The sequence below is a fragment of the Cololabis saira genome, chromosome 18 (assembly GCF_033807715.1).
Source record: "Cololabis saira isolate AMF1-May2022 chromosome 18, fColSai1.1, whole genome shotgun sequence".
Taxonomy (NCBI): Eukaryota; Metazoa; Chordata; class Actinopteri; order Beloniformes; family Belonidae; genus Cololabis; species Cololabis saira.
The window spans coordinates 20,413,199-20,427,242 of record NC_084604.1 but is presented as its reverse complement, the minus strand read 5'-3'; the positions used below and the strand labels follow the sequence as shown (position 1 = coordinate 20,427,242).

General features: G+C 42.9%; 1 protein-coding gene across 1 annotated transcript in view; it reads left to right on the top strand.

The window, feature by feature from the left end:
• Positions 1-13,031, top strand: part of kcnk3a (potassium channel, subfamily K, member 3a) — a 54,047-nt gene extending 41,016 nt beyond the window's left edge. Inside the window, exon 2 of the mRNA XM_061707134.1 lies at positions 10,519-13,031. Coding sequence (XP_061563118.1) covers positions 10,519-11,438 — 920 coding nt within the window. The 3' untranslated portion in view covers positions 11,439-13,031. The remainder of the gene's footprint in view (positions 1-10,518) is intronic.
• The last annotated feature ends 1,013 nt before the right edge of the window (positions 13,032-14,044 follow it).

Here is a 14,044-nt window from a genome sequence, read left to right as displayed (position 1 = left end):
GGTTCATCTGGATCTGGTTTGTTGTGTGTCCCAAGAACCAGAACCAAGCAAGGTGAGGCAGCGTTCAGTTATTCTGCTCCTCACCGGTGGAACAAACTTCCTGTAGACCTGAGGTCTGCTCCAACTGTCAGCTCCTTCAAATCAGGCCTAAAAACATTACTGTTTACTCAAGTGTACTCCTAAATTAAATAGTTATCTGCTGTACTCTACTGACCTTATTTTTAACAACTTGTGCTTTTTATTATTTTACTTCTTTTCTTATCATTTTATTCATAATTTTATTTCATTTTATTTGTTATTTACTGTCTAATTATGTCTTGCCAATTTTAATGTCGATGTAAAGCACTTTGTGTTACCTTTGTGTTGAATTGTGCTATATAAATAAACTTGACTTGCTTTATTTATATAGCACATATAAAACCTCATGGCCAACCGAAGTGCTTTATGATAAAAAGGTAAAGCAACAGCTTTTCTTTAATGTTTCCTTTTTAAAAATGTAACAACTTTTAAACTCTTGATGTTACATGAACAAATACTTTGGCGACCTCACAGAAATCATTCACACTTTTGTTGACTAAATCCCGTTTCATATGTTACATACAAATACCTCCGGGGCATTTTTTTTTGAATAAAAACCATTTGATGTGAAATAGTGAAAATATTCTATTTTCTCAACTTTATTTTGAGAATTCCATGAATTAATTAAAAGAAGAAGAGCATGATGGAGACAAGCTGTAATTATTTTGGGTGTTTCTGTTGCATTTTCCTGTTAAGTACCAGATTTTAATGTACATAAGGCAACATTTGCTGCAGTGTTTAAACAAGGGTTGAGAAAAAGTGAGCCAGCTCAGCTCACCTTCTTGAAGCCAGTGGATTAAAGTCTAAGGCAAGTATGACAGATATTTGACAGAGTTCCTCTAGCAGGAATTGACCAGTGTCAAAATGTTTAAATGTAATCCTTAACTCATTTAAAATATCTTCAAAAACAAAGTAATCTCCATCACAGAGCAGGTTTATTTCCCTGCTGCCTCCCTCCCGCCACTGAGGAATTCATCATGCCAGCCTCAACGCTGCGGTTTTCAAGCTTGCCCAAAAATAACAAAACCATTCCAACAGAAATTCAGATTATGTGTGCATTTGGTTGTATTTTCTTGTGGACGCAATTATCACAAGTTTTTCAACCCTGGTAACACCAAAGAATATGCTACTCATAGGCTGAACTACAAAAGTTTAATTAGAGCTTTGACATCAGAACCGTGTGCTGAGTGATGTTAAAGTGCATCCAGTAACTGGGAAAATAATTTTCCCCTCATGGATTAGTCATAGATAAGTCTCAGAGCTCTGTTTTACATCATTTTGGTTTGTTTTAGCCCTTATTGGAACCATTTTTTTGTCAATATATTGATGCTTTCTTAAATGCATCTGTAGTTATGCATGTGAAAAACCAACAAAATAAAGACTTTTAATGTCAATTTTTGTAATGTGGCAATAAAAGATTTCATAGCCAAAGCCTTTCTCTTCAAAATAAATATTTGAGTGTTTAAAAGAGGTAAAACCTACTTTTTCCTTGCTAGGAGATAACATATTCATAAATTAGGTTTGAATAAAACCCAGCAGTCGACACACAAACAGGCAGTGAGACGTGTATTACGGAGGTGGCTCTGCTTGGTCTGCAGGCTGCAGAGACGTCTGGGGACATTATCCGTTAAGCTGGGAGAGAGCAACGCCGTCACTCTGCAGTCACAGTCTGCACTGAAGGCCGTCTGTCTGATCAGAAATACTATAAATTGTATATAATGTAATAGGATATGTATTTTGTTACACTTTTAACAAATGAGCGGTACTGTAAATAATAAATGCCCTGATAAATGCACCTCCTTCTCAAGAGAGCGTCCACCCTTGTGCGTGATGAATGGGTCGCGCTCCTCGTCTTGTTTGGTGAGAACAAACTGTGCCTGGTAATCAATGACAATTTAATTGAGTGCCCAAGAACGGGGGCCCCAGGATCTACATTATGCCATTCTTTTGATGTATTTTCAAAGCCCGTTTCAATCCCAGCCTAATTAATCAGTGTAATGGAGACTTCAGATGCTGTTGTTATTGTCGGTGCCGCTTTTTTAGAAGCAGACACCCGGGGGAGACAAGTGTACTCGCCGAGCTGTCACCTTCGGAGACAAACTATCGCAGCACTAAAAGATGAAATGACAACCAAGACAAGTTTCACATTTTCCTCGACCACAGATGAGCCGAATGAGAAGATATCAGACATTTAATTTAGAAAGTCTGACCGAGGGACTTATCGCCACTGAATGAAACTGCAACAATGAATATAGGAAGATTGAACAATGTGATATGAATTTGTAACTGTCTAATCGAAGTCTTGAAATCAAATCTCCGAATGTTGGCAGCTTTTCAGAGTTGCACAGCTAACATAACAAGATATTTATCTTCCCCTAAACAAGCCAGTTGCCGATTAGCTCAAATGATTAGCTGTGAATTCAGGTTCAGTAATGAGAAGCAGCGGTGAGAAGGGAATGAGAAATTAGAGTAGGGTGCACCTGTGATCTGTTGAAGCCCCCCCCCCGCTTGTTAGCTTTGCCTGATAAGTCGTCTAAATGCTCTTATCCCCTTCCACTGTTATGCAATTTTCATATTTTCTTTCACATGATAATTGCAGAAATTATGTTATGAAACAGTCAGCCTCAGGTTCGAGCAAAAGTCATTTTGCAACAGTCCCAACACAAATGAGGAATCTGAGATAAGGGAATGACTACTTCCTCAAGAAAAATATAATAGCCTGTAATTTCCCAGATGTTTTCTCTCTTTTTATTGTTGTTATTATTTCCGCTGTTAGTGGTTTGTGGTCTTTCCCTCGTAATGATGCTGCTATTTTGAAACCAAACATATTCAGTGTTAATGGTTCATCTCCAGACCGCAGGATTATGAGTCAGGCTTCTTCAGAAATCACCAAAACCTCTCTGGGGCATTGTCTTTCTGTTAGCATTCAGAGGGACATGGCTGCAACTCTGCAACTGTAATCCATTTAAATGGAGCAAATGACCAAGCAGCGGCTTCTTCTGTGTGCCCCTACAATCCAACGGAGACGTCCTGTCTTCTGATAACATTGTCACTGCTTGGGGGAGGGACAGAAGAGGAAAGAGGGAGGAAAGACTTGTCACGTGGGACATGTTCACTTCCTCACATCATGCTAGCACTGCTTGCCTTGTCGCCTCCAACTCCAGCGTCTGCTATTGACAAGCACTGCTGTCATTCTGGTCGTCACCGCGTCTCGATTAGCTGCTCCCTGCTGTAGACAGCTCGTCACAGGCCTGCAGCTTCGTCTCTGTCCTCACCTGAACAAAATGTCCTGCTCACTCCACAGTGAATGTATAATAAGCACCGTGGAGAACCACGCATATTCGAGCTGGCCTTTCTTTACCCTCACATTCGCAAATCTCTGTAGGGTTCTTATTAAAAGCAACGGACCCCAGCGTAGAAAGTCTGGATTGTCCCACGATGTGCCCATGTCCTTATGTTCTCTTTTGTTACTCTGCCTTCAACAGGGAAATGGTGTCATCCTTCAAAGGGCAGGAAATTCCTTTCAGTGGATGCAGTTACAGAGATTGTCAAAGCTAAACAGATTGGTGTATAGAGCTGAATCATGCTGTACTTTACAATAGAGGAAAAGCCGAAGATAACGTTTTACTACATATAAATCACAGGCAGCTCTCTTTCAGCTGCAGAAGTAAAAGTGCAGTCCATGGTTGTCCATCATATTCGAGAAGGCACTTTCTAGGAATACTGTCTTAAAGCTGTTGAAATGTTTCAGAATCAAGAGAACTTTGTTTTTCTTTTCATCTGTAAATCAACTTTACATTGAACATTTATCTTTGAAAAGGCAATCCCAATCCCTAGGCAATCCTACCTCAGATGTCCTGGGTACAGGAAGAAAGTGTGGTCCAAGGACTCTGCAAATAAGGAACTGGTCCGTATCTGGTGGATCTGTCAACAAGTTCAGGCAGCTTCACTCACGCGTGAGGTTGAGAGATACCGGCTAGAGATAGTCAGGCTCACCTCCACACATAGCTTGGGCTCTGGAACCCATCTCCTTGAAAGGGGCTGGACCCTCCACTACTCTGGAGTTGCCCAGGGTGAGAGGCTGCGGGCTGGTGTGGGCTTGTTTATAGCCCCTCAGCTCAGTCGCCATGTTCACCCCCCCGTGGCACCAGGACACCCTCGGCCGGAGGTCAATGATCGACTTTATTGTTGTCTCATCTGACCTTCGGCCGCATGTCTTGGACACTCTGGTGAAGAGAAGGGCTGAGCTGTCAACTGATCAGCACCTGGTAGTGAGTTGGATGCGCTGGCTGAGGAAGAGGTTGGACAGACCAGGCAGACCCAAACGGATTGTGAGGGTCTGTTGGGAACGTCTGGCTGAGCCTTCTGTCAGGCACATCTTCAACTCTCACTCTCGGGCAGTCTTGGAGGTAAAAACTCGGGTCTTGGAGGAGTTCAGGGAGGCCATGGAGGAAGACTTTCGGTCGGCCTCAAGGAAATTCTGGAGGACCGTTCGGCGCCTCAGAAGGGGGAAGCAGTACTCTGCCGGCACCATTTACGGTGCGGGTGGGGAGCTGTTGACATCGACTGGGGACATCGTTGGAGGGTGGAAGGAATACTTCGAGGATCTCCTCAACCCGACTGACATGCTTTCCATTGAGGAAGCCCAGAATGTGGACTCGGGGACGTGCTCATCCATCACCCAAGCTGAAGTCACTGAGGTAGTTCGTAAGCTCCTCGGTGGCAGGGCACCGGGGGTGGATGAGATTCGCCCTGAGTACCTCAAGTCTCTGGATGTCGTAGGGCTGTCTTGGTTGACAGGCCTCTGCGACATCGCATGGAGGAAGGGGACAGTACCGCTGGGGTGGCAAACCGGGGTGGTGGTCCTTCTTTTTAAAAAGGGGGACCGGAGAGTGTGTTCCAACTATAGGGGGATCACACTCAGCCTCCCCGGGAAAGTCTACGCCAGGGTACTGGAGAGGAGAATAGTTGAACCTCGGATTCAGGAGGAACAATGCGGTTTTCGTCCCGGTCGTGGAACACTGGACCAGCTCTACACCCTCTGCAGGGTGCTCGAGGGTTCATGGGAATTTGCCCAACCAGTCTACATGTGTTTTGTGGATCTGGAGAAGGCATTTGACCGCGTCCCTCGTGCCATTCTGTGGGGGGTGCTCGGTGAGTATGGAGTCCGGGGCCCTCTATTAAGGGCTGTCCGGTCTCTATATGATCGGAGCAGGAGTTTGGTTCGCATTGCCGGCAGTAAGTCAGACTTGTTCCCGGTGCATGTTGGAGTCCGGCAGGGCTGCCCTTTGTCACCGGTCCTGTTCATAATTTTTATGGACAGGAATTCTAGGCGTAGCCAGGGACCAGAGGGGATCCGGTTTGGGAACCTCAGGATTTCATCTCTGCTTTTTGCGGATGATGTTGTCCTGTTGGCTTCATCGGACCAGGACCTTCAGCATGTGCTGGGGCGGTTTGAGGCTGAGTGCCGTCGATTTAACGCAGAACTATAATTCAGGCTTGAAGCTGCAGTCTGTCTGCGCTGATCACTGACACACCGGGTCGGAGCGGATTTGGTCATGATGTTTAAACTGTGTATTGTGATTAATAAGCACGGTTTTTAATTATTTTGCGTTGGATCAATGTAGCAAATAAAATCGTTTAGACCATACAGCTCCTCAACTATCAGTTACGTGTTTCACCTGAGCAGTTCAGGTAGAAACGGCAGTCAAATCAGCAAAAATGTCAGTTTGCTGGATGAAATATATTAATTCCTGATAAAATAAATGTGTTAGTGCACAGCTCTGCTCCTGTGTGCATGTGAATGAGTGTACATTTGTGTGTACACGAAAGTACAATCTGCATTGAGGTTTCTCGCTTCGGGAATCTGGGTCTGTGATTGGGCGCTGCTTCGGCGTCGCCGCTGCTCATTTGCATAAAGTTCCGATTTTTCAAATTCAAATTGACGCGCTGCTCCGGCTGCTCCCGACGTCTCCGCTGCCTCTGCTGCTCCCGCTGCCTCTCGACGCGCGTTTTCATAGAAAATGAACGGCAGCCTATGACGCCCGCTTTCAGTGTGAACGCAGGGTTAGAGATAGGGTGAGTAGTTCGGTCACCCGGGAGGAGCTCGGAGTCGAGCCGCTGCTCCTTCACATTGAGAGGAGTCAGCTGAGGTGGCTTGGGCATCTGTACCGGATGCCTCCTGGACGCCTCCCTAGGGAGGTGTTCCAGGCATGTCCCTCCGGGAGGAGACCCCGGGGAAGACCCAGGACATGCTGGAGAGACTATGTCTCTCGGCTGGCCTGGGAACGCCTCGGACTCCCCTCTCTGCTGAGGCTGCTGCCCCCGCGACCCGGGAACGGATAAGCGGAAGAAGATGGATGGATGGATGGATGGATGGATGGATGGATGGATGGATGGATGGATGGCACTCACCTTGAGTCAATGTTGTCCCAAAGTTATTTAGTTAGTTAGTTAGTTATTTCCTCACCACAGACCACTGTTTGGAGCATAGACAGAAAACCCTTTTATTTTACATGGGTATCAAAAGAAAAACTCTTTAAATTAGGTACCGAATTACATTCATATTACAATTGATACAGAACCTACGCTTAACATTTTGAAGGCACCGACAGTTTGCCGCTGCATAAGTGGCAAACCATTTTGAGGGTAATAAAATGTTTTGATGCAATGCTGAAGGGGAGAATACTAAACGAATTGAAATGCATGAAAAAAGAGGTTTCAAACTGCACTGCCACAAATGGAAGCAATAATGCAAATATTCTTCAGTATATTATGATTTTAATATATATTTATTAGAAAGAACACATTAGTATTCATAGACGTGCAATGTAACAAAAGCAGGCTGACCAGTTGCAGTAGACTTGTATTTGTATTCAAGATAAGTTGTTTCTGCAGAAGAAAAGGCAAGCCGCTTAGTTATGAGAAAGACCAGAGGTGATGTATGTTGTAAGACCAGCATCCACTGTAGAAAAACTACTGGTATCACTGGAGGAGGTTCAGAGGCTACAACTGCAGTTAAAGCTCTTACCCTGAAGTAAACACACGGGTCCATGTGTCCACATGTCCGAATTGTAATGTCACAATAAAGGCTTAAAATTGGACAGTTGGTAGCATTTTATTTTGCCATTTCTTTTGTACAAGGTGGTATTGTTTAAAACTGTAATTACATGTTTTTGTCAAACCCAGAAGTACTTAAGAGTCGTTAGTGTCTCACCTGAAGCTGAAAGCGGCAAAAAGAACTTTCAGTTTGGAGAATCAGGAATCATGATGGGGAGCTAAAGGCTAACAGAGACTTGGAACCACAGAGGAGAAAAGAAAAAGGCATCACCATCTAGGATCACTAACCCTAATACATTTTATAAAGTGGTCTGAGAAATTGCTATATATTGGATTTTTGATCTGTAGCAGTTCTGCATCAGGTTGGACTGGGTCCATATATGACTGTTGCATGCACCATGGACCTAATAGCAGTCTAGGAGCTTGGATTAACACAATTTAACATTTGTTCATATGGAAACATAAACATATACATATAAACATATTAAACTACGGTATGTTTATCCACGGAGAACACCTTAACATCTCACTCTGCACCGATAATAAAAACACAGATGTTCAAAGTAATGGATGGAAAAAACATAAACATTTATTAAATAGCTAATTGTTGGCTTGCTTATGTTAAAAGACAAATAGTTTGATTTTGATATTGTAACATAAAAAGCTTGTTGAAACTGATAAATCATTAAATACAGCAGACAAATATGATTGAAACAGAATATTTTTAAGGCAAAAAAAAAGGGTGCAATTATTTATTTATACAATTATTAAAATCCTACATTCTCTTATAAAAAAAAACGAATTAGCACTTAGGCCACGTTTACACATAGCCGGGTATTTACAAAAACGGATATTTCCCCCTCTACGTTTTGAAAAATATTCTTGTTTACACGAACCCGGATAAATCCGCTGTTAAGGTGCTATGAGCAGCAAAACCTACAGGGGGCAGTGTAACGTGAAGCATAAAGTCATGCTAGCCAATCGGAATCCTGGAAAAAAACGTCAACATATGACACATGTGAAGCCTGAATAATATGGTCCGCGTTCAACTTCCAACAGGTTTAATGACACCTCTGTCGTGATCTGAGGGGGTCTTCTGTATCGCCTCCACTGGCACTATGTAACTTGCAGGAGCATGGTAGAAACCCTTCCACACTAAAAAACTACAATTTTTTACGACTTTGACTGCTTTACGGCATACGTCACTTCCCCCTCCTTCCCGATTCGTAGTCGAAACGAAAGCTGGTCTGGGCGTGGAGCGCAGAGCTCAGGAGAAGCTGGTATCATGGCCGAAGCAGCGAAAAAACGAAGAAAATAAAAGTTTTATCGGAGGAGGCGAAAAAAAGAAAGCGGGAGAGTAACAAGCTAAATGCCCGGACAAAAAAAACTTTAAAAAAAATGCCTGGACAAGAATAAACATTGGCCCGGCGTTCACTCGCTGGCATGAGATGAAAGACGAGGAGGGATGTCCGACGAGAGAGACAGAATTGTTATGATACAAATGTTCAATAAGAATCAAAATTAGAATGTTTTCACATACAGGGGATTCGTCTTGGGTTCTAGTATTTTTCCTGAGAACAGTAAAATTGTGCAGGGCTGATCTGCAAAATATAAGGAATGGGCATTCAGTTATTCACAGGTTATAAAGTATTTTTTAATTTTGTCAGTAAGTATGTTGGACTACTAATTTCATGACGAAGTCCCTCTAAAAAACGTGACAAGAAAAAGGTGCAGTAGAACAAAACCAGAGCGTTTGTAGTTCGGGGCGCATTATCTCGCTGAAACAGGACAGAGGGGCAGGGGTGACTTCACTAATAAAACCAAGTTGAACTTAGTGATTTTCAACATTGTCATATTATATTGTTTAGCCAAAAATAGATACATTACCTCTTCACTATCCATCCTGCAAACGACCGCTGAATACAGAAAAGTGGTTTTGAAAGTCTGTCCCGTTCATTGACTATCAAAACAAATGCATGCGTTGGGGACAGGATCTTTCCGGCAGTACGCGCTGGTGCTCATGGGAAATGTAGTGTTCTTTCTGGTAAAGCAATACCGCTTTTGTCCAAAGGAGCCGCCAAACTCAACAAAAGCTGAAAGTTACATTGTGCTGCTTTAAATCTTTTAAGAATGGAGAAAATGATTTCAAATGAATTAAAACCTTTTATCGTTGCTAAATCTGACTTTATTTCAGAGATGTGTGAGGATCCATGAACCAAGGTCTGCTCTGCAGACTCAGGCTCTCTGCTTAACAACTGTAAGGATCATAATTGGAAGACTGAGAGGAGTCATTATACTCACATCACGGAGAAGTGACTCTCCATCAGTCACTTTTCTGTCCGTGAAAATGGAATAAAACTCTGGTAGCCAATGATCTTTGTGCCAGGTGATCAGATCTGGCTTCGACAAAGAGATGAATCAGTCATCATGACTCTTGTTTTGGCTGAACAGCTGGGAGAGCGCTAAACAGATTTGGCATCAGACAAACAGATGGTTCAACGGCCCAGATCGGTGTGACAATAAAACCAGAGCCTCTGGAATTAAATCAGCCCAGAAATAATTACATTGACGCTATTGGACAACTTTTTCCATTTGCGAATCCCGTCATTATCAGGGACGTCATCTCCCAGCTCCCATTTGCAACAGGAAAATATCTGAAGTAGTAATTGTGTTGCATGTGAGTGTCTCGTGAGGCCAAAGGACAGATGTCACATCTGAAGTTGTGAGAATGTGATGTCAAAGCAGTCCTTTCAGAAAGCACACATATCCCTAGCAGGTATGCGTGTCTCACAAATTCAGTCTTTCGGTTGATGAATTATTCAAAACTTCGTACCTAAACTTGATATTCCAAGCTCTGAGCCAGATTTCTTTCTTAATGTCGTCTAGGCTATGTAACTGTTCATTTGATTTGGTTGAACACTTAAAGTTTCATAGTACGACTCTATAAAGAAGGTATTTTGTTTTACTTGAAATAAATTAAGATCAGTATTTCCAACTACCCTTTGGAGCACTGTTTATTTGATCCAGAAGAATGTTGATCCCTAATTAGTTGCAAATGCTCTTTTAACTGAAGCCACTCTGCAGAGACCAATTGTCAATTAATTATTCAAGGCCTCTCTCCCATACATGACATCAATACTTGGCCCGTCCTGCTTCTGCCCAGCCATGCATTCTCATCTCCAATTGCATTCTGTGAAATAAAGAGTGTTTGAATGTATCAGAAGAGCCATTCAGTGAATACAAATGATTCATATCTGTCAAGTCCAGGTTTGACTATCTCTGCAGCCTCCAGCCTTCTCTTCTTAGACCCCTGTCCTCTGCACTGTAGATTTAATTAGTTCTGCCCCAGTAACCCTGCTTCTTTCTTCCACTTTCCTTCAGGATACGGCCATGCAGCCCCCAGCACAGATGGAGGGAAGGTCTTCTGCATGCTCTACGCCCTCCTGGGCATCCCTCTCACCCTGGTCATGTTCCAGAGCGTGGGTGAACGGATCAACACCTTCGTCAGGTGCTTGCTTCACCGCCTGAAGAAGTGCCTTGGAATGAGGCACACTGAAGTTTCCCTGGTTAACATGGTGATCGTCGGTTTCATCTCCTGCATGAGCACATTATGTGTGGGGGCTCTGGCCTTCTCCTACTTTGAGGGGTGGAGCTTCTTACATGCGTACTACTACTGCTTCATAACGCTCACCACTATCGGCTTTGGAGACTATGTGGCGCTGCAGAATGAGGGGGCTCTGCAGAACCAGCCGGACTATGTGGCCTTCAGCTTCATCTACATCCTGACAGGTCTGGCTGTGATCGGAGCCTTCCTCAACTTAGCAGTGCTGCGCTTCATGACAATGAACGCCGAGGACGAGAAGAGGGATGCCGAGCAGAGGGCTCTTCTCGCCCACAACGGTCAACTGGGAGGACACATCAACTGCTCCATTGACCCGGCCTCCCCTTCCTCTACGCCGTCTGGATGCGGCGGCGGGAGCGCAGTCGGCGGAAGCAGCGGAGGAACAGCAAGCCGCGGCCTGCGCAACGTTTACGCCGAGGTGCTTCACTTCCAGTCCATGTGCTCCTGTCTCTGGTACAAGAGCAGAGAGAAGCTGCAGTACTCCATACCTATGATCATCCCACGTGACTTCTCCACCTCAGAAACCTACATGGAGCAGGGAGAGGCTTTTTCCAATACACTCCACTCCAATGGCTGCGTGTGCAGCCTGAATCGCCACTCAGGCATCAGCTCCGTGTCCACTGGCTTGCACAGCATCAACACCTACAGAAGACTCAATAAACGAAGAAGCTCAATCTAAACACCGAGAGGGCTTTGTGTTTTAGGATCCCCTTGAAGTGAGGGAGGGCCGTGTGACTGTAGCACGAGGTTTGCATCGGACATCGCAGCTCCGCTCCCAGCGAGATTCAGCGCTCCAAACGTTTTGGTCTGGTGTCTGGTGTTGTAAACCCCAGACAGAGATTTAACTTCCAATAGGAAAGCACAGACCATTTAGCACTAATATTTGTACTGAAGCCTCTGAAAAATAATGTTAGCGGTTGTTGAAGGAGCATTTACTGTACGTTCTCTGAAGCTGTCTCCTGTTAAAAGGCCTCTGAAAAGTCTCTCTGCACCCCTGAACTCTGAAAATATTGAACTCAATATTTTCTGTTTTCATGAGGCAGATTCTCACATTCTGATGGCAAAAGGGAGAAACACTGTGAGACACGTTTTTAAGACAGATAGGGGTGTTTTAACTGTATATAGTGCCCTATTAAGAAATATTTTATTAAATAAACTTCAATCTACTTTTAAAAGGCTTTTCAAAACAAAATCTACAGTTGTCAGTAGCTTACTCACGTCAGTGAAATTAACATGTATATATTTGAACACTGCACTTATAGCTGTTATCAATGGAAAGCCTTTTTTTCAGCTTAATATCTATAAAAATATGCTGTATATATAAACCTCAGTGTCTTTTCATGTGGGTCTGTAACTACAATACAGGTTCAAACCAATCTTTCTGATCTTTAACTGGTTCAATTCCATCAACAAAAAACATAAGTAATGACACATCATGCCAATAATGATTGAGCAAGTTTAGCTTTATTGTTTTGATTAAGGACACAACACTTTGGACTCTTTATGTGAGCTTCAGAACTATACCAGTGTCTTTAACCACTAGACCTCCCCATCATCCTCTCCAGACCTCACTGCTATGGATTTAGTTTTCATGGTTTATTCTCGTGCATTAATGTATTTTATATACATGTTGATCAGTATGTTTTCAGATAGCGCGACTATAACCTGAGAGTTTAAATTAGAGCATGCAAGCTCACTTGTAAATTGTAGAAAAGCATCGTATTCACTGCTGCACCTTAGAGAACTGTTGTACATGTGTTCAGACACTGGGACTCGGTGCACTGTTTATTTTTTTAAGGAATCACATTCTGTCTGATTCTGTAAATGATAAGCCCTCATTATTCGTCTCTCGGTTCCTTAGTAGGAGGTGTGTGATTCGATATTCTGTGTTGTTGATAAGTGTCATTAAATTGTAGCACACCTCACAAATAAACAGCCTCAGAGTTTGCACCTCTTGCACTTAGGGGGTCTTTGCTCCAGCCCCATCTAAACACACTTGACCCTGCCAAGTGAGGTCTTTATGCAGTGTTCAGTTTAGTTTTCTGAAGGAGCAGGCTTTCCTCTATTTTTGTAGTTTAACCTGGCAAGGAGTCGTTTCTGTATGTTTTCAAGCTTTTTTTTCTTTTCTTTTTTTTTTTTTTTTAGCTCAACTGGAATGTTCTTCTTAACTGCAATACGCCTGTTAAAGCTGTTCAGCATCTCTCGTTGACTGATGAGTTATCAACATTTCTGTGTGTGAGTCATACCGTTACATGTTTTATTCTCTCTGACCATAATAAAATATCATTTCAGTTAAACCAATAGTTGTATTTGTTTGGCTTGGGTTGCTGATTTGTAAAGTAACTTCTTCTTGTTTCACAGCAAAACACAAACACGGCGGGCATTAAAGTGTTCGAAGGAGATCTCTGGTGATGATTTCACGTCGAGCATCTAATCAAGCCTTTCTCTGGCTTGTGCTGAAATTACAAATACGATTCATAAGCATAAACAACTCAATATAATTATTGGGCTAAAATTAGTATCACCAAAAGCTCAAGAGCTATAGATGATGTCATAGCAGGACCCATGGGCAGAATTTGAAATTAAATCAGTCTGTCACTCATCAGACGTTCATTTAAGTCTGGTACGCAGGTGCACGTGTGCCAGACGCACAGGAGTTGGCGCAAACCAACCCACAGATGTATAAAGTGAGCTTTAAAAAGTGAGAATTCATGCTAATTCATGCAAAGGACAAAATTACCCCCAAACCTTTATTTTATGGATGAAATAATTTATTTATTATTTTGCACAAAAAGACACAGACAAGAGCAAAGGTGGTCCATCCTGTCAGACCAGTTTCACTGCCTGTTCTGCGAGTGCAGGCCCAGCAAGGCCAAGAATTTAAAGGCTTTAGTGAAGCTCACAAAGGCTGATGCATAAAAACTGTTCAGTGTGTAAATGTGCAGGATCTGGATCTGGCGAGCCAAGAAATGACACCTTTCTCAGCAAATCTTCTCAGGGCAACAGAGAACACTCTCTGCAGGAGAAATCAAAATAGGTATTATTCTTAACGTTATAGTTTTTGGTGTGTTTTGAGTGCAGCCATGCTTCCACACTGTAATGATTCTGCTGAAGATATAATCTACCATAAAAACTGGTTTTTGTGTTGATCTTTAATTTAGAGGGAGCACCCTACATGAGTAAATGACGGCAAAAGGCACATTTATTTGTGTAGAACATGTCAGCAACAAGGTAATTCAAGGTGCTTTACATAATGAAAACATTAAAAGTAAAGAGGAAAAAAAA